Source organism: Canis aureus, chromosome 21 (genome assembly GCF_053574225.1).
Source record: "Canis aureus isolate CA01 chromosome 21, VMU_Caureus_v.1.0, whole genome shotgun sequence".
Lineage (NCBI taxonomy): Eukaryota > Metazoa > Chordata > Mammalia > Carnivora > Canidae > Canis > Canis aureus.
In genome coordinates this window covers 8,707,215-8,727,549 of record NC_135631.1, presented here as the reverse complement: position 1 = coordinate 8,727,549, position 20,335 = coordinate 8,707,215, and the positions used below count along the sequence as shown (strand labels likewise).

Below are 20,335 nucleotides of genomic sequence, written 5' to 3'. Positions count from 1 at the left end.
AGCAGCGGGAGCTCCCGCAGCGCGGTGGAAGGAGCAGGAGGAGGAAGGTGGAGCGGGGCGCCTCTGATTCATTCCAGCGCTCCCCACACACCGCACCCGGTTTGCTCCGCACCTCGGCTCTATACCTGTAATGTCACACACGTTGTTTTCATTTCTTTTTCCTCGCCACCAGGTGTCTCCTGTGGGGCCGCCTGGCGGTTCCCTAGGCCTTGCAGGTGTCTAGTGGAGCAGTAGGAGGCGAGTGTGCAACTGCCCTGGTGCCACGTTTCTTGCTTGGAGAGAACTGCTGCAGGCGAGTGTTCACTTTTTCTTAACAGTTCATTCTGTAATCCATTTGGCGTAGGAATCCAATTTTTTTCCTGTGCGAATAAGGAACTCACACTGTCCTTGTTTGAATAGTCCGTATTTTTCTCCCGACTTGGGATACTGCTTTTGTGCTACATACACGTGCTCACATTTAAAAGACATTTCCCCCAGCCTCTAAAGTAATACTTGTGCGTGATGGACAGTTTGAAACTTGAGAACAGCACGTGCTAATTGAATTACTCCTCGCTTCAACTGTTCCTTCTGGTAGGTTTCATTCCCAGAGACCCCTCAGTTCTTTCAGGTCTCTGCTCAAAGACCTCCTGCTCCAAACGGCTGAGTCTAGGCCCAGGGCAGGAAAGAAAGACACCTGGGACATCTGGTTGTCGCAGGAAATAAGGAAGTGCTCAAAGAAGGATGGAGATACGTTATTTTTAAAAAGGAATCATGCCAAAGGGGCTCCCACTGGCTAAATATGGGATAATATGCAAAGATACTAACTTCTTTTAAAAAAAGATTAACAGCACAGATAGTACACAAGTCAATGAGTAAAAAAAAAAAAATCCATTAATCCATACCGACAAAAAAATTAAAAGAGGGAAATTCTTTTAAAAAAATATTTATTCACGAGAGACACACAGAGACAGCAGAGACATAGGCAAAGAGAGAAGCGGGCTCCATCCCAAGACCCTGGGATCACAGTCTGATCACCAGGGATCACAACCTGAAAAGCAGATGCTCAACCACTGAGCCACCCAGGTGCTGCAAGAAAGAGAAATTCTTTTCAGAAAAATGCCCACTAATAAATGTGGAAGGAGAGATAAAATTAGAAAAATCACCCCTTTGCACAAAGAAGTCAGTGATTCAGGCAGGAGTCATCGTTAAATGCAAGATGACTGGCTGAAAGGTTATCTGGGAACAGCATATTTACACAGTCTCAAAGTTCCAGTCCACTGACTACTTTTTAATTACCAAAGGAAAAATGGAAGACCTTTGGCAAAAGTCCCTCGATCAAACTCATCATCAGCATGTGACCAAGGGGCATCATGTTCCTTCTGACATGGTGCATAAAGACATCACATCATCTCTGTAGTACATTATCCTGCCCTGAATGCATTACCTAAATGCAAAAGTGAGGTAAACAGTCATATCCAGGTTGAGAGAAAAGCTGTGAAAAGTTAGTCTTGACTTTTCAAAATTGTCATGTCACAAAAGGCCAAAAACACAAACTTAAAAAAAAAAAAAAAAAGAGGAAGATAAGAAAGGAAGGCTGGAGCAGCAGTGCTCTAGATTAAGGCTAAGGAGCCATGACACCTAATGCATGGTGTGTGTGGTTCCCTGATTGGATCTTGGCTTTTAATAAACAGCTATAAAGGACATAAACGGGATGATTGGGGAAAACCAAATGTGAACAATATATTTGATAATAGCATTGGATTGATGCAAAATTTTCAGACTATAATGTGTTTTATTTTGCTAATGTAAGAGGTGGTTACTGAAGTATTTAGGAAGAAGACATTACCTGCTGCCAATTAATGGTTCAGGAAAAAAAAAGTGGAGGGTGGATACAGAGAGAAAGCAGGAAAGAGAAACTCGACGTGGCCAACTGTTGGCAGTCGCTGAGCGCCCACTTTAGTATATATTCAACAGGTTTCTATGTTTGACGTCTTTCAAAACAAAAAACTGCAGGAAAATATCTCTCTGAGGGACACAGAGATGTGCCAACCAGATCCTTCTGCAAACAAGGCCTTTGTCCCAAATGTTGGGAGTGGGGCCAGCAGACACCTTCAATCACCCCTCCTCCAGGGGCTGCTTGGGTAGCACAGCTGCCCTGTCCAAGGTATGTCCTTGCAAGGATGGTCCTGTCCAGGGGCTGATGGCTGAGGCAGGAGTATGTAGGCTTGGGCGTTCTTGCCAAGCGGGACAACTGTTGTGAGTTTTTATCACCAAATCTGCCCCATGCCATTGGCCCCAGCAGGGCTTGCAAGGCAGTAGAACAACCTCTTTCCAACCCTGCTGCTTCTTCCCCTCCTATCTCTGCACAGGTGTGATCCCAACGCGAAACTCCCATCTCCTCCCCCCAGTGAAGCAGCACTCACGCTCAACCTCTTCCACCCTGCTCTGCTCCTCTGCACACTATGTGACACTCCACTTATCTAATTATCGTTTATTGATTACTTGTCCCTCCGCCTCCCCCGCCTCCCCCCATCTCCCGCCTGACGTGAGCCCTAGGAGCAGGGATGATGTCCGTTTTGAGTTGCTTAGGACCCAGCGCCTGATGTACCAGATGCTCAGGAAGCCCCATTTGCACAAAGAGGAAACTGAGGCTCAGGGGAAGAGGCTTGCATGCGGCCACCGGGTGGATGGAGCTCCCGGCCTCGCGCGTGCTCTGCGTTCTGCGCTCCGGTGGGTGCGGGGACCCCCAGCAGCTGCGCCAGCCACGCGCGGGGCGGGCCCTCGGCCGTCAATCCCGCGCCCCAGCGGCGCCGAGTGGCCCGTTCCGTGGCCCGGAGTCAGCTCAGGGGGTGGGGCGAAGCGGGCGACCAATCGCAGGGCGCAGGGACGCCGGCCGCGCAGGGCCCGCCTCCGATTGGTCGTCTGTGGCATCACGTCATGTCGGAGCCGGGCCCCGGGGGCGGGGCTTGGGGCGGCCCCTCCAGGCAGCGGGGCGCGCAGCGGGCGGGTGCGGAGCCGGAGGTGCAGGTGAGTGGGCGCGGGGCGCGTCGGTGCTGGGCGCGCAGGTGCGCGGTCGCGGGTGGTCCGCTCTCAGAAGCGCCTGGTCCCCGGCGCCCCGGGCTGACGGCGGGGGCCCACCTGAGCTCTTCCTGCAGCTCCTTAGGTGAAGAGACACCCCCACCCCCACCCCGGGCGCCGCAATGGGTGCCCAGGTTCGAGACGCGGGCAGCCAGGGCCTGCACAGTGGAGTGAAAAGAAAACCTTTTGCGCGCTCTTGGTGGGAGCAGAAAATGACCCGCTCCTCCTGAGCGCAATTTGAAGGATTTCTTTTTAATGAAATGTCGAGTAGGCTTGTGTATTTTCTCAAAAAATATATGGATGCCTGGGGTGGGGGAGCTGAGCACCACCGGGCATGGAGAAGTCTGGTGGTAAAATTCAGATAACTATGATGAGAACAGCTAATCTTTCCGAGGGCGATGCCAGGTAGCAGTATTCGACTGCAGAAACCTTTCTTGGAACCTTATCCGAACGGCTCAGGTCTGGTTTGGGAGTTCGATAATATAAGAGTAGTAGGAACGGAAGAGTACAGACCTGTCGACCTGAACCCAAGGTGAGAAAGAATGTTAACCGTCGGAATCAGCGAGGGGATGAAGACAGTCCTAGAAGCCAGGTAGACCTACCTACCCACCAGGCATGTACCTGGAGGAGTGTATCCTGAGACATATTCCAACGGCTGTGTAAACAGGCAGATGCAAGAACTCTCATTGTGATTTCCTGTATATACTTGCAAAACACCAGAAACCACTGCTGACTATCAGTAAGAAGATCAGGTAAATACTGACACACTTCTACAGTGAGATACGCGGCGACGGTGAAGACGGTGAAAACAAATCGACTCAGCCTGGAAACACGTTCCCAAGCGTGGCACGGCAAAAGGGGCAGTAAGAGATAGTCTGCCGTCAAAAAGACTGGAAAGCTCTACGCCGGAACCCTACCCAGTGACGGGAATACAGGTGTTCTTTTCCTATTTTCCAGAAAACATAAAATAATTTAGCAACAACGGAAAGAGTTTTTAAACAACTCTTGGAATCCTAAGACCCACAATCGTGGGAACATTTGTGGTTCGAATGGGGGTCAGGGAAGTTATCTGTGCCTCCCCTCACCCCAATTACCTCACCCCAATTACCCCAAGGCGTGATGAGACTGACCTTTGGGGTAATTCTTGGTTTACTTGCCGCTTCTTTACAACACACCCCCAGCCCCGCCTGCTGCCCCTGGGCCCTTTGCCATGGTGGTCGCTCCCTCAATTCACACAGCCTTGATTCTAAAGAGTAAGCTGCATCTTTGTGGCTCCGGGGAATCTACCTTCCAAAAGCTGCAAATATATGCTCGCTGTAACACGAGTTTAGATGTCAAATGTGGAGGTCCTTGCCTATCTTCTTCCTCCAGCCCACTCCCAGGAGTCATTAACCTCCATCTCCACAGGCCGGTCGGTGTGTGAGCAGAGAAGGCACTCCACCTTCCTCAAGTCAACCTCATCTGTAAAACGGACATCGTAATGTCCACTTTCCAGGGCCGGTGCAAGAACTCAGGAAGATATTGTGCACTTGGAACTCCGTGGAGGCTCAGTAAATAGCCACTGTCTGTAAAGGTTGCATCATCCAAGGACGGCCCCAACACTATCTCCTGTTCATCTAGTATCTGGCGATCCTCCCTTCAAGGAGTGGAGCCTGACTCCTTTCCCCTGGAAAGGAGGTGGGTGTGGAACTCCCTGTAACCTACAGACTGTGCGGGGAGTGCTGTCACTAGTCTTCTCAGGCCCGCAGACAGGGCGCTACAACTCTGTCAGGTCTGTCGGAACCCTTACTGGTTTCCTGAACTTCTTCCCATTGCACTGAGGCCACCAGGCTGTGAAGACGCCCAGGCTGGCCCACACAGGCTATGTGAAGGTAGGCGCTCTGGCATATCCCAATCCGTAGCTGCCTAGCCAGCTAGATTCCTGACCACAGAAGCAGAGAGAGAGGATGAAGAGGCTGTTGTTTTAAGACACCAGGTGGCAGCACGGTTAGCTGCAGGGCATAACCAGAATACTTGCGCCTGGGCACGGCAGATGCATGGCCCTTAGACCTCTGCTAGCCTGAGCCTTGCCCTGATGCCCTGCATGAGCCCAGCTGGGCCTTCCTGAGACTTGATGGTGCTGATAGTCATTTTGGTGATAGCTGGCTCTTTCAGGTGAACTCTGTTGTGGTCAGGGAGGGCTCTGAGCGCTTGGTGCCATGACCTTGTGTCCTCGAGGAAGCAGGTGATAGCTGCTTTATGGATGAGAAAGCTGAGGCCTAGCAGGTGGTTCCACAACTTGGATTCCATGCAGGCAGCAGGAATTGGTCCTGCTGAGAACTTGGAGCCTTGATGGGGACTATGGGACCTGTGGGGTAGTCCCTGTGCCAGCCCCCAGATTTCTCTGCTGTGCTCCTGGGCATCTAGTGCATCCCCAAACTTCTAAACTTTCAGGATGTTAAAAAGCTACCAAGGGGTGTAAGTCATCTGTTGTATGGGTCTCAGCCTATAGATGGTGATACTGTGGGCTGGGAATGCCTGAGGCACCCTTCTGGGCTCCTATTACTGTGGCAAACCACCCCTACCCTCCCACCCCCAGTTCCCCTCACCCAGGTCCATCAGGGCTGGCCTAGCCTTTATGGTCTGGATGATTGCAGGATGCTCCTCGGCAACAACCATTGGGGAGGTCCAATGAGCAAGGCTTATTACTCACAGGTCCTGGAGGGTACACAGAATGCCCAGAGCCACAGTGGGTCATGGAGAAAGAGAGTGTATGGGCTTGGTGCTCTGTCTTCATTAGGGTCAGGGTTGGGAGCCTGGGGTTTCATGGGTTCACTCTTTATTGGCCAGTTTAAAGCATAGAGTGGGAATTAGGGCATAGAAAGAAGTGGGATCACTGCAGCGATCAACTATCTTGGTCACTGAGGGCTTTCTGAAAGCAGACTTTTGTGGAAAGGAGTGGCCTGATCCTTCTCTGGTTGTTTGGCTGTTAGCCAGGTCAAGCAGCTGGTAATATGTTTATTTGAGATGGATGTTTTTGCTAGGGATGCCTTGGCAATCAGAAGCTTAGGGTCAGGCATTTCTCCTACGTCGTCCTCAAACCCTCAGGGGCCTTGTCCCTTTAGCTTTGGCCTGGGGTACTCAAAGACCAGTCAGAGGACCTGACCAGGGTTCCAGAAAGTCCCATCCACTTCCCTGGCTGGTCTTTATTCCCAGGTGTGGGACACTAACTCTCCCTCACCCAGCTTTAACAACTGCTGCAGACCCTCCCATGCGTACACACTCATGACCCAAGACACGGAGGAAGGTCACTGGGTCCCACAAGTCTGCAGAGAGCCAGGCTCCAAGCCCATATCACTCTCACTGCTGTTTCATGTCCTTAGGCTCTTACTGGCTTCTAGAATGTATCAATGGAATGTGATAACTCTAGGGGCTTGATTCAGGCTTGTGGTACTATAAAGCTTCAGGGAATGTTTCAGATGCCTATGTGGCTGCTTGGTGTAAGTCTTCAAAGAAAACGCCTTTCTGTTCATCGCTACTGGTCAGGTCTGCATCTTCGTGTGCCAAGGCTCATGCCCAAGTGACGCCTCCATGAAGACTTCCATTCAATCCCCCCGGTATCATTAAGTACTTACTATTTGCCTGGTGCTGTGTGTGCCAGGCAAAGAAGCTGGGTGGTAATAGTGCCTTCTCCCTCCTCTCCCATGCTTCCCATATCTTCTGCTTTTGAACCCCAAATGCTGAGCTTGCACTTCTCACTTGGTTCCAACAGTGAGCCTTGAATAAATGCCATTTAGGTCCTTATCTGCCCTCAATCCTGAAATGTCAGCTCCCTGAGTGTCTTCATCATCTTTGTGTCCCTACAGGACTTTGCTCAGTGGGTTGAGAAGGATAAAGTGGGCCTTTTGAATCAAGAGAGCCTAGAGATTTTAGAGTGGCTCATTCCAGAAGGAACACTTCCATTCTGCTGTGAAACCCTTAGACAAGACGTTGGAGGTAAGCATGTCTTAGCACGGTTGTTCATGGGCATAGACAGTGACTTTCTAACTTTGAACAGGTAAAGACAGCTGGTACATCTACTCCTGTCTGTGAGTCTTAGGAACAAAATGAAATATACCCTAAGCACCTCCCTCTCTCCGGTTTCCGGCTGCCTAGTGCCAAGGATATAACTTACACATTTATTATAAGATTCAATGCTTATGACAGAGGGGACTCCTGGGTGAATGAACTCTGTAATCTCAAAATATTTACTTGGGCTTGTTTTAATCTGTAGAAGATACACTTTTTCCTTTTGGCAGCACTCTCCGTTTGGCTTTGAGCCTGTATGTTTCTGGCCCTTTTACAGTTTTCTACCATGTTCAGTCAAAGTGACTGCTACACACCAAGCTCTGTATTCTGTTTCGGGGCTGTAAAGATGGATGGTCTATAAAGAACTGTTCATCCTACTTTGTACATCATGGATAGATGTTCCAACTAACTAACCTGTGAAAATTAAGTGATGTTGCTACGGTTCCCACACCACAAGTGAAAATTGTTTTGTCACTGAAACTTTTTTTAATGTACATTTGTGTTAAAGTAACTCATGTTTACATTTTTAAACAAATTAATGGGTTTTAAGGCTTATATATAGAATAAACAGTTCCCCAATTCATCCTATAGTCTCAGCTCCCAGAAGCAAATACTTTTCATTCTTTTTTCTTTTTTACTTTTCATTCTTTTAGTTACTTTTGTGTTGTTGTTTTTACCTGCTTATTTTTATTTTTATTTTTATTTTATTTTATTTTTTTTTTACCTGCTTATTTTTAAATAATTTGCTTTTGCCATTCCTAACTTTATGTATCCTTCTATACATCCAGTATTCAGTCTATAACCAGATTTTACGTTGTTATAACAAAGTTGCTATTATTTACTGTTAGGCCAAATAATGTACTATAATTATGGTTTGGGTTTTTTTTCCCCCTTATATGACTTTTTTTTTTCTCTCTCTCTCTTTCTCCTTCCTTCCTTCCTTCCTTCCTTCCTTCCTTCCTTCCTTCCTTCCTTCATTTAATAAAGTTTCTATGCATCTATCTCTATTATTTCTGAATACTCTAACAGAGCTGTGATACATATCAGTAATCTTTCATGCTCTAACACAATAAAATTCATCATTTCCATTCTCCTTCCCATTATAGCTATTCATTTTGTACCAGTGTAGCCTGGTTACTGTCTGGTGCACTGCACAGCTCTCAGCCCCTTGTCCTTTCATTGGGCTTTCCTTTAAGCAGCTCTCTTGGATCCTGTGTATTCTCTGAATAATAGTTAATCCAGGGATAGAATTCTAGGTTGCAAAAAAGTTTCCCTCAGAGTTTTTAAAGTTTTCCGTCATTGTCTTCTAGAATCCAACTTGCTGCTGGTGGAATTCTTAATTCAGGATTTTTCTGTAAAAACTTTTAAAGTAATTTTTTCTTATCCCTGATATTTTGAAACTTTATAATTAGAACTTATTCTGGAAGTGTAGATATCACTGCTTCCCCCATAGACAAGTTCAGTTATTCTACCTTTTTTTTTTTTTTTTTTTTTGTAGAGTGATAATGTATTGAATGCACTGTATGAACCAGACTACATTCTAGGATTTGGTAGTAGAGCAATGAATAGGACATATGTTTCCTGAACTTGGGGAGCCAGCATTCTAATGGAGGGAGACAGGCAATAGACATGCACTCAAATTTTAAAAAGCAGTCTACATGATGTGAAGAGTTATTAAGAAAATAAAGTAACAGGTAGAGTGCCTTGGCAGGGGGTTTGGGGTGCAGGCGATATGGTTTGGCTGATTGGCTTGTAGATTGGTTCAAGATGAATGGCTATAGGGGAGAGGGAGAATGAAAATGATAAATTTTATTGTGTTCAAGTGTGTAAAAAAATGGCCAATGCGTATGATAGCTCTATAAAAGCAATCAGAAAAAAAAATTAGTGATAATTAATTCCAGGAAAAATAAAAGGTCATACTAAGGAGGGGACATTTTACAAAAGACTTGAATGAGGAGACCTGCAAAGCATGTTCTAAGCAGAAGTTGCAGCAATCATGAATGAGATGAACCATATTCAAGGATCATTAAAGACCCAATGTGTCTGGTTTAGAAGGTATGAGTAGAGAGTGGGGAGGACAGGAGACAGGAGCAGATTGCAAGAGAGCTCTGAGCCTTGGGTTAGTTCACATGGCAAGAGGGCATTCTGCCTCCATCTGAGCCTGAATCAAGAGAAGTAGGAGGGCCACGTGGGAAGTTATTGCAGATTTTAGGAAGGAAAGGCTGCAGAACAATCCATGATCTCTCCTCTGCCTGGAATCTGCCATTGAGGACAAGGTAGTGAGTAGGCAAGTGAAAGAGGCGAGTCCTGCGGAGTCTGAGCAGTGACAGATGTGGCAGGGAAATGTGGTGGTTGTTCATGGGATGGTCTGAGCGGGATATGTCTTCTTCTCTCAGGGCTCAATGGCTGCAAAATCTCCACCCAGCGTTCCCAAAACCAAGAGTCCGGGCAGCATCGCCAACAGCAGGGACGAGACTCAAGGGCAGTGGGGTCGTGCCTGGTAAGGATCTTGCCAGTCTTCCCAGCTAGAAAACAAAAGGAGGTCTTAGTGAGAGGTGGCCAGCCTCTGGGATTTTAGGGGCTTATATTAAATACAATTTTTATCATCCAGACTAATGAAAAGTAAGCAGTTTTCCCTTTTAGAAAGTAAGGAGTTGAAGAAGAAATGAAAAACTGCCCAAAACAGGCTGACCCTGGCTGTGCAGCTCGCTGTTGTCTCTGTTCTCCTGAAACCTGGGAGTGGGTGAGCAGCCCCCTTGCCAGGAACCAGGAAGCCTCTGGCCTTGTGGGTTGCAAAAGGTCTTTGGGCTCTGGGCTTTCTTTGGGTGCCCACAGAGCCATCAACTTTGCTGCTCACGGTAGAGCACACACGTTAAATGGCTCTTCCAGGCAACAGGGAGGCCTCCGCACAGAGAGCGAACAGCTGTCTGAGACACTGGCCGGTTTGAACAAGGCAACCCATACAGACACGCAAAACATTGTCTGCAAGGTCATGGGGCCAGCCAGGCCCTGCATGACTGTCTGTTGTCTGCCATTGCAGGGAGGTGGACTGGTTTTCGCTAGCGAGCGTCATCTTTCTGCTGCTCTTTGCACCTTTCATTGTGTACTACTTCATCATGGCGTGTGACCAGTACAGCTGCTCTCTGACTGCCCCCGTGATGGATGTCGCCACTGGGCGTGCTCATCTCTCAGACATCTGGGCCAAGACACCACCTGTGACAAAGAAAGCAGCCCAGCTGTATGCCTTATGGGTCACGTTCCAGGTCAGCCCTCCCTGGCTACTGTCATCAGGGCACAGTGAGTGCCAAGTGTCCCTCTGCTGGGATGGCTACTTTTCTGGGAAACGGGACCCTGGCTTAGGTTGGCATTGTTCTCAGGCCCCAGCAGGGCATTACCTGGAGCCTGACCCACTTAGCTTTGTTTTCTAATAGAATGCACCTGGTGGCATCACGGTGTCTAACACACGTGGGGTGGGAGCCTCCCCACAGTTCAGGAACACGTGCAGCCCTGCAGGGACATGCATACTCGTATGGAACAAGACCGTGTGGGAGGGTGTGAGGCAGGGCTGGCCTAGGGAAGCCCAGTGCACAACAGGAAGCTTCTCTCATCAGTAGCCCATGGGATGGGGGGATCCCTGGGTGGCTCAGTGATTTGGTGCCTGTCTTCTGCCCAGGACGTGATCCTGGGGTCATGGGATCAAGTTTCCACATCAGGCTCCCTGCTTGGAGCCTGCTTCTCCCTCTGCCTGCGTCTCTGATTCTCTCTGTCTCTGTCTGTGTCTCTCATGAATAAATAAATAAAATCTTAAAAAAAAAAAAAAGGTAGCTCATGGGAAGGAACATTCCAGACCCCAGAAGGATATTCTTTGTTACAAGAGACACCACTCAGCAAAGCCAAAGCCTGTGTTCCCAGTAGGTGGCTTCACAGTCCTGGCCAATGACAGCCTCACCTCTGTTGTGACCACACTGGCCTTTGAGACCAGGAGGCATTCACCAGGAAGGCGCTGTTGGGCACAAACAACCTGGTGAACAGGCAGGGTTGTTTATTATCTGAATCCAGGGAAATGGAGCCGGGAAAAGGCTCCCCCTCACATCCCAGGCTTCTTCCCTTGAGGATAGCTCCAACCCTTTGTAGTAGATTTTCCTCAGGGTCCCAACTTTTGGGCTTCAGGCTCACCCTTATTTCTGGTCTCTTGGTCCCTTTGGGTGAAAAACAAGAAGGGGCAGCATGAGTAGACCTAAAAGTAGAAATGCCAGTGGACAAGTGGATAAAACCAAACATAGTCCCTCCATGCAGCAGAACATTACCCAGCCGGGAGAAGGAGTGGGGCACTCATGTGTGCTATGGCGAGGCTGGGGTTCTGTCTTGGGGTGATGGACATGTTCTGGAACTGGATGGTGGCAGTGTTTACACACCCCTATGAATGTACGAAATGAGCCTGAAAAGGTCTGAAAGGGTGAATTGCATGGCATGTGAATTCTTTCACTCTCTTAAATGGCCCCAGAAATGTGAGTGGGGAGGACTCGTGGGCTCTGCTGGGGGGAGACTGCTGTACAGCTTTATGTGGTAATGAGCTTCCCACTCAGGGCTGTGCTCCCTTCAGACCCCCACCAGGCCTGCGGCCTCCACTCCCTCCCAGGGCCACGGACTCTTCTGGAAGAAATGACCGACCCAAATCAGCATTTCTGCCGTTCATGCGGTGCTTTTGCGTGGGTCATGTTAGTGAATGAAAGCAAGGTTGTATGGAAACAGCCAGACCCTCCAGGCCACCAGTGACACAGCCTAAAATCTCTGCCGCAGGTGCTTTTGTACATGGCACTTCCTGACTTCTGCCATAAGTTTCTGCCGGGCTACGTGGGAGGTGTTCAAGAGGGTGCCGTGACCCCCGCAGGTAAGCTGAGCCCGTGGGTCCTTCTTCTCTCCCTGCCTCTTTGTCTCATGGGGCCTGTCCACCCCCTGCTGCTTCCACTCCGGAGTGTGCTCACTGACAAAATAAAAGTGAACTTTGCTGGGACATTGCCACAGCCTAGGGCTGACCCGGCCCGAGGTTGGAGATCCCATTCTTTAGCGGACAGGAAACTGACTGGCCCTGGCCCTCACAATTGGTTGACATAATTGGGGCTCCTGAAGCGTCTCCCGACCCAGAGCACTGCTTTGGCCCCTGGCATCCAGGCAGGGGGACTAGGGGCCTGCAGAGCTGCCTGGTCCGTGCATTCCCCACCGTCACTGAGAACCCGGGGAGCCCCGCAGGGAGAACACAGGTGGAATCCGCCCTGTCCCTGCCTGCATGGGGCTCCCAGGGCAGCAGGGAGGCTGTGGTGCTTCCCGACAAATACCTTGGAGGCATCCTCTCCCTCCAGCAAACTACAGGCCGGTGACCGAGCCTGTGCTTGGCTAAGGAGAATCAGAACCAGAGGACTAGTCTGAGCCCTTTGCCTCTTCCCAGGACTCTGAAAGCACAAGCAGTTAATTCCTGGACTAACTGTGTGATGTGTGCTACTGGCATTTTGACCTGGGGTCCCATGTTATAGCAGAAGCTGTGCAGCTTCAGGGCTGTGACCTGGGTGTCCCAGACAGGCCCGGAGCAGCCGAGGCCCACAAAGCAGGGAGGGTCTGCACCAGCTGCTGTTTCAGTCAGGAAAACACTTTGACTGTTGAATCTTCTGTCTGCAGGGATTGTCAACAAGTATGAAATCAATGGCCTGCAAGCGTGGCTCATTACACACCTTCTCTGGTTTGCAAACTCTCATGTCCTGTCCTGGTTCTCTCCCACCATCATCTTCGACAACTGGATACCACTGCTGTGGTGCGCCAACATCCTCGGCTATGCGGTTTCCACCTTTGCCATGATCAAGGGTTATTTCTTCCCCACCAGTGCCAAAGACTGGTACGTTCTTTAGCAGCTGGTCAGGCCTAAAGTGGAATGTGGCCTTTCCACCCCTTGCCTTTCTCTACGACCTTGGGATAGGAGGTTGTAAAGCCCTGAAGAAGGAGAATCCTTGAAGGAGATGCCTAACAGATCTTGTTTGATTCTGGGAAACATCCTTTCTGAATGTCCAGAGGTCTTCTTCTGCCTTAGGAAGAATGCAGTGGAAGATGGCCAAGTCCATCTTTAGCCAAGTCATCACCTATAAGGCTATCATGGGAGCAGGAAAGTGGAAAAGGCAGCCCATTGCCTCCATCTCTGGAACATAAGTCTGGCCTGAAACAACCTTAGTGAGGAGTATTGTTATCTCAGTAGTTTTAATGTGAGAGCCTCCCAGGGAGAGCCCTACTGGTTGGTGCCTTCTCATGGAAGCTTTGGGTTGGAGAGTTGTGAGCCCTCCAGCTAGCCATCTCCTCATCTAGCTCTTTCTCCATCCATACATCCATGTACCCACCCACCCACCCGTCCTTCCATGTATCCATCCACCCACCCACCCCTGCATCCTTCCATCCATTCATCTATCCATCCACTTACCTACCAACTCATTTGTTTAACCCACCCATTTACCTATCTACCCATCCATCCCTCCATTTAACCCACCCTCCACCCATCTTCCCATCTACCCATTCAACCCTATTCCATTCATCCCACCCACTCATCTACCTGTCCAACCCCCGTCCTTCATCCTTGCCTCCCTCAATCCCTCCATCCATCTCTACCTCCACCAATAGATGTTGGTTGGGTTCCTCCAATAGATGGATGTAAGCAGTCATGAATGAGACCCTTGTGCTTGGGTGCCTACATTTTAGTCCCCCGTACATTTAGGGACCCAAAAAAACCCAAAATATGTTTCTTTTAACTCTTGCTCTTGGGAAACATCTTTGGATGATGGTGCTTTGTGACTTGTGTGGTAATTAGGTAACGAGGCTAGTCTTCTGTGAGTCATTTTCAGTGCTTTCTAATTAATCACCTGTTGTAGACTTTATATATTTTGCTTTTTTTTTTTTTTAATACTTATCCTGAGGGAAACAAACATGAAAATGTTTTATCTCACTAACACAGAAATCCTTATGTGTCTACAAGTTATATCTGAGGAAGGTCTCCATATCACTCATCTTGGCTGATTCTGCGTCACCCCCGGAGAGGGCTGTGGGGTCAGGAACCAGGGCAACAAATGACTAGCAAGGGTTGGGGTCGGGGAGCTGGAGCCAGGCACCTGGTTCTGAGCATGCTGCTTTTACCCAGGTAGAGATCTGGGCATGATTTGTCATTTGACTTGCCCGTGGGGGCCCAAGCACCCTGTGAGTCACTTCCAACCTTGACTGCAACTTTCCAACTATGCTTGACTGCAAAATAAGATCTTCATGTAGTTATGCAGCCAGTTATGCAGCTCAGCGGGCCGTGCCTCAAGGGGGGCCTGGAGGAGGGTGGGGAGAAACCTGGCAGCTCAAGGGAAGACACCCCCCCCCGCCCACCTTCCCAGGGAGGCAGCAGGCAGCCCAGGTGCCTGTTTCTCATGATGACTCTGCCAAGCTGGAGCTGAGTGTCCAGTGAGAGCCGGTGGGACATGAAGGGACCGGTGTGTCATCTGCTTGCACCTCAGCAGCTGATGCCAGGGTTAGGCGGGGTGCTTGTGTCCATGCGCACACACAGGCCCTGTGCGTGAGACACGCTCTTTGGCTAAATGTATGTGTTTTTTCTATTTTCAAGCAAATTCACAGGCAATTTCTTTTACAACTACATGATGGGCATTGAGTTTAACCCCCGGATTGGGAAGTGGTTTGACTTCAAGCTGTTCTTCAACGGACGCCCCGGGATCGTTGCCTGGACCCTCATCAACCTGTCCTTTGCGGCCAAGCAGCGGGAGCTCCACGGCCAAGTGACCAACGCCATGGTCCTGGTCAACATCCTGCAGGTAGCCTGTCTGCAGCCACAGGGGTGGAAGAACTGATGCTTGCTGGGTGCAGGGAAACCTGGAAGCCAGATAGTTTTTGCAAAACCTTAACCCACTGCATTTAGAAGGGAGTCAGCCCCTTTCTGGGCATCTCTGGGGAGCGGGTGAGGGAGCACATGGGGACAGATTCAATCACAGTGTATCAGGTGTCACGCTGGCCCTGGGGACTCCTTTGGTGCAGGGCCTCTTTCCCAGGGGACACTTGTTAACCTCCTTGGTCCTGGCTGTATTCACAGTTTATGGTCTGTGAAGTGTGTTCCCATACGGGTCTCCCCGTGGGTCTCAGGGTGGGAGGAGGGACGGTAATCCATTTCCACCTTTTCTCCATCTGCGTGGAAGGACACAGGTCACCTGGCTGGGGCAGGTGCTGGGGCAGCTGCAGGGGCAGCTGGCAGGGCATGTCCTGGGGTACCCATGGGTGAAGGGCTTCCAAGCTGACATGGATTCTGGCATACAGTGCTCCTTCCTTGTGGGCTGTCCCAAGCTCTTCTGCTGGAGTGACCTTGGTCTTCTCTGAGCTCCGCAGCCCAGGTGGCGTCTCCTAGGGCATTGCTGGGTGCCCCACTTGTGCAGATTCTCTGCGTATAGGGCCCCCTGACCTGTTCTCCAGCTGCCCCCTGTGTCCCAGGCATGGTGGAAACATGGAAGCAGCCCAGTGGAGTGCATGACCGAGGAGCTCAGAAACACCCCAGGTGCCACCTCCTCATCTATGAAAATGTGGTCTTCCTGAGGGCCCCTTGGTGCCCCTGGGTCAGTCCACGGCTCTCCTTGTTTTGCAGGCCATCTACGTGTTGGACTTTTTCTGGAATGAAACGTGGTACCTGAAGACCATCGACATCTGCCACGACCACTTTGGGTGGTACTTGGGCTGGGGGGATTGTGTCTGGCTGCCGTACCTTTACACACTGCAGGTGAGGAGCCATGTGGTGCGCGGCCCAGTGGAACACTCAGTTGTTAGGGCCCTAGGCATGCCCAGGGCTGCCCTCGGAGACACGGCCGAGCACATACTGAGCTCCACTCCCATACATGGGCTGTGCTTGGGAGACAGCAGAGACAGGACAGGGGAGCCACTCCCTGTTTCCAGGAGGAAGGGAAGGCTTGGTGTATTAGTCAGCTTGGGCTCCGTGACAAATACCATAGACTGGGAGGGGAGCTTGGGCCACAGATGCTCACTGTCCCCCTGTCCTGGAGGCTAGAAGCCTGAGATGCAGGTGTGGGCAGGTGGGGTCCTCCTGAGGCCTCTCTGTGTGTATGTAGACAGCCATGCTTTCCCTGGGTCATCAAGGGGTTGTCCCTTCATGTGTGTCTGTGTCCTGATCCCCTCTTCTCATACGGACCCCAGTCACACTGGCTCAGGCCCATGCTGGTGACCCCATTTTACCTTGAATACACTCTAAAGACCCCATCTCCAGGTATAGATCCATTCTGGGTTCCTCAGGGTTAGGGCTCCAGTTATGAATTTGGGGGACACAGCGTGTGACACTTAAAGATGACATGGTATAGACTTTGGGTTAAAAGGAATAATTTGGCTGAGCTGGGTGGATGGAGGGGGGTATTTATATTCATATCAAATCTTAGTGGTTGAAGGATGAGAGGTTTTCCTTCTCACCTTTGTTTGTTCCATAAACTCGTGATGAGCATCTGTGTAGTGCCAGCACGTGCTGGAGATGCAGAAGCAAAGGAGACGGGCGTGGGCTGTGCCCCTCAGGGCTCACAGTCAGTGGGAAAGGCAGCCTGGTGCAGGGAGGGGTGCTGGCTTCCGAGAGAGGGCCCAGGAGGAGCCCCTGACTTGCCTAGGGTGGTGGGCAGACGCATTGAGAGATCCCATTACAGCTGGGCTGAGAGCAGTGCTGATGCTGGGTCTGAGAATATTCCAGACAGGTGGACCGGCCCCTGCTAAGTCTTACTAGTGAGAGAATTCAGGGCTCAGAGGAGGCAGCTTGGAAGGGGCTTGGGGTCCTCAGGAGAGCCCTGGCCTGCCCCACAGAATTCAGGTGTCACAGAGTTGGCTGAAGGAGCCACAGGGACCTGGGTTCACACCAGTTAGGGGAGGCAGCCTTGAGCACAGCCCCAGACCCCTCTGGAAAACTAGGGCAGCTCCCCCTCAGCAGGGCTGGACGAAGCCGTGGAGGGGCATCTGACTGATGTGGCCAGGTGGCCGGTTGCTGCTGCCCACTCACCCTGCACTCCATGCAGAGCTGCCTCGGGGTGTCTGAGGCAGTAGGGGATTAGGGGAGGCCTCGTCATCGGGCTCCCATGCTCTCCCAACTCCTACAAGAACCCCTGCTCCGTGACGTGCTGAGTGTGGCAGCTTGGAAGGCGTTGGCCAGACGCCACCTGTTCATTCCGTGAGTGAGCAAGGAGGCTGGGGACAGGGAAGAGAGCATAGTCCAGGGCTCTGGCCTCGCTGGCAGTGAGCAGGGCGGCTGCCTGGGCAGTTGTGTGGGAAGGCCTGGTCACCTGCATGGGGGCCAAGTGGTGGCAGCCAGTCCTGCATGAGGCAGTGACAGGGGCTGACTTGGGCTGGTGGAGCCCCGCCTAGTGTCCCCAAGCAGGAAAGTCACAGCAGAGCAAGCATGGGAGAGAGCCCTAGCCTGGGGCTCTGGGACCCGGGCCCGCCATGGTCTACCTGCACCTGCTTCTCCACCTGGCTGGTTGCTCGCCCTGGGTTCCCTGGTTCTGTGAGCTCCATGCTCCAGGCACATGAGCCAATAGCAGTGGATTGTCGGTATATAGCTACACGCCTACACAGTAGATCACACGTGGGATCATACCCACGTGTCTCTTACTGTGTTCCAGGCCTCATATAAACCTACGTACACATGTGTGTATATATCTGTATATATATACATACATATTCACATACACACATGCACAGAGGAGAGAAATATTAACTGGCTTATGTGATCAGGGGGGCCCAGCAAGTCTGAAATCTTTAGGGCAGCCAGCACGCTGGAGGTCCAAGGAGTTGATGTCAGGGTCTGCTGGAGTCTGAAGGCCATCTGCTGGTATAATCCACTCTCATTCTGAAGGGAGGTTGACCTTTTTTTTTTTAAGCCTCAACTGATTGGATGAGGCCCACCTACATGATGGAGGATACACTGCTTTTCTCATAAGTCTACCAATTTAAGTGTTACTTTTATCTTAAAAAAATGCCTTGACAGCAAGACCACTGTTCAGCCAAATGTCTGGGTATGTGACCTAGCCAAGGTGACATAAAGTCAACCATCATAAAATTGTGGGTTTTTTTTTTTTATGAAATTGTGTTCAAATGATATTTTTTTTGTGTTGTAAGTTACAGTTACGCTACACATATGACATACATGTGTGTATGTGGACACATGTATATAGGTACATGGAAAGGGAGGAAGGCAGGTAGATACAAAGATTTGTCTCTTGTGCACACTTGACCCCCACAACCACCTCTGACACAGGTGCTTTTGCTTACAGAGGAGGAAACAGGTACACAGGATGGGTAGGCAGCTAGTTGGGCAGAGCGGGATCAGAACCCTGGCCGTGCTCCCTGTCGCCCTGCAGACACACGGGATGGGTAGGCAGCTGTTTGGGGCAGAGTGGGATCGGAACCCCGGCCGTGCTCCCTGTCGCCCTGCAGGGCCTGTACCTGGTCTACCACCCCGTGCAGCTGTCCACCCTGCATGCCACCGGCATCCTGCTGCTGGGTCTGCTCGGCTACTACATCTTCCGGATGGCCAACCATCAGAAGGATCTGTTCCGCCGCACGGACGGCCGCTGCCTCATCTGGGGCAGGAAGCCCAAGGTCATCGAGTGCATGTACACGTCGGCAGATGGGCAAAAGCATCACAGCAAGCTCCTGGTGTCGGGCTTCTGGGGCATGGCCCGCCACCTCAACTACACGGGCGACCTGATGGGCAGCCTGGCCTACTGCCTGGCCTGCGGCGGGGGCCACCTGCTGCCGTACTTCTACATCATCTACATGACCATCCTGCTGACCCACCGCTGCCTCCGGGATGAGCACCGCTGCGCCAACAAGTACGGCAGTGACTGGAAGCGCTACACGGCTGCCGTGCCCCACCGCCTGCTGCCCGGGATCTTCTGAAGCACCGTCCCCTGGTAGGAGGAGCCGTGAGGGGCGGTGAAGAGCACATGAGGCTGGTCTGCTGGGGCTCCTGGCAGCCCTCCCCCACCCAGGAGTTTCCAGTCCCTCATCTGAAATGGAATGAGCCTGGTGCTCAGGATGCGCTGCTCCCCCTTGGCCCCAGGGGAGTCCTTAGGGCTCGTGCCACCTGCCTCCCTGGCAGCAGAAGCGAGCAGATTCCTCTATGCAGTGATCCGCGGGCAGGTGGAGGGCCTGCTCACCTTTGACCCCCCCCCCACGATGACCGTGTCTCTCCTGTGTGTTGGGAACCAGACATGCTGGTGTCCAACCTGGAGCAGACACCTGCTTGCTATCACTCATCCTCACGAAATAAAGGGGGGACGTGGATATAGCAGGTGCTCCAATTACCAATTTATTGCCTTTCGGCCCCAGATGCGCTTTCCTTACCTGCTCTGTGATCCTGAGCCGGACCCTGTGGACATCTCTTCTTTGCTGTGTGCACGATGTTATATATGAGGGACACTGCACGGACGAGGGGGCTTCTTTTTCTGGTTTCAGTGACATCTCCTTCCCTGTTGCTCACGTCTGCAGGGCTGCAGTGAGGAGACAGCCAAGGTGCCTGCCCAGAGCATGCAGAGGTCCCAGCATGGGCCGCAGCTCCCAGGGTCTGACCCTCTGAGCGTCTGGCCGCCAGCCTCGCCTGCCACCCCTCTGTGGGGTGCATCCCGCTTGCCTGGTGACTGCACACATTGGCTCAGGCAGCCCAGCAAACCTGTGTGCTGTCCAGGGAGCCTTCTCCAGCAAGATGTGAATCCCAGCCTCCAGGAGGGGGTACCTTTCAAGTGAACTTTTTTTTACCCTGGGCATTTGCCGTTAACCCTAGGGTTTTCTTGAGAGTTCTCTTTGAACATTATTGCCTTAGTAGACTTGATAATTCTTTATATTAAACTTGCCCTGATCAAACTTCTCTTTCTCGATTGGGCCTGATTGCACATAAGGGCTTGGTTTCTGGTACATAGAGGGGGTGCCCAAGATGCGTTTGAAGAGCTGCTTGGGTACTGCTTCAAAGCTGTGAATGCTCCCCAGGGGACTTAGGGGACTGGTGCCAGCCTTCCCCCACCATTTGCCCGCTGTTGGGGTTATTCTTGCGTTGGGAGTGGATGTCGATCACATTCACCAAAGGAAGAAATCCCAGCCTGGCTGCCTGCCTGCGGCAGTGAACAGAGATGCTGGGTAGCAGTGAGCCTTGCCTTCTGCTTGCAGAGACTGGGGA

General features: G+C 51.2%; 1 protein-coding gene across 6 annotated transcripts; it reads left to right on the top strand.

Moving 5' to 3' along the window:
* Positions 1-102: 102 nt before the first annotated feature.
* On the top strand, positions 103-20,025 carry DHCR7 (7-dehydrocholesterol reductase). Of its 6 annotated transcripts, XM_077862809.1 has the most exons (10): positions 2,943-3,006; positions 6,903-7,032; positions 9,501-9,604; positions 10,145-10,367; positions 11,905-11,995; positions 12,778-12,991; positions 14,741-14,945; positions 15,764-15,895; positions 18,598-19,076; positions 19,654-20,025. In XM_077862809.1, exons 3-9 carry the CDS (start codon positions 9,507-9,509, stop codon positions 19,060-19,062), a joined length of 1,428 nt encoding a protein of 475 aa, XP_077718935.1. In that variant the 5' UTR covers positions 2,943-3,006; positions 6,903-7,032; positions 9,501-9,506; the 3' UTR covers positions 19,063-19,076; positions 19,654-20,025. The 6 variants fall into 6 exon arrangements, with proteins under 6 accessions (XP_077718934.1, XP_077718933.1, XP_077718935.1 ...); XM_077862808.1 differs by lacking the exon at positions 2,943-3,006 and adding an exon at positions 103-127 and having other exon boundaries at positions 18,598-20,025; XM_077862807.1 differs by lacking the exon at positions 2,943-3,006 and adding an exon at positions 158-292 and having other exon boundaries at positions 18,598-20,025.
* The last annotated feature ends 310 nt before the right edge of the window (positions 20,026-20,335 follow it).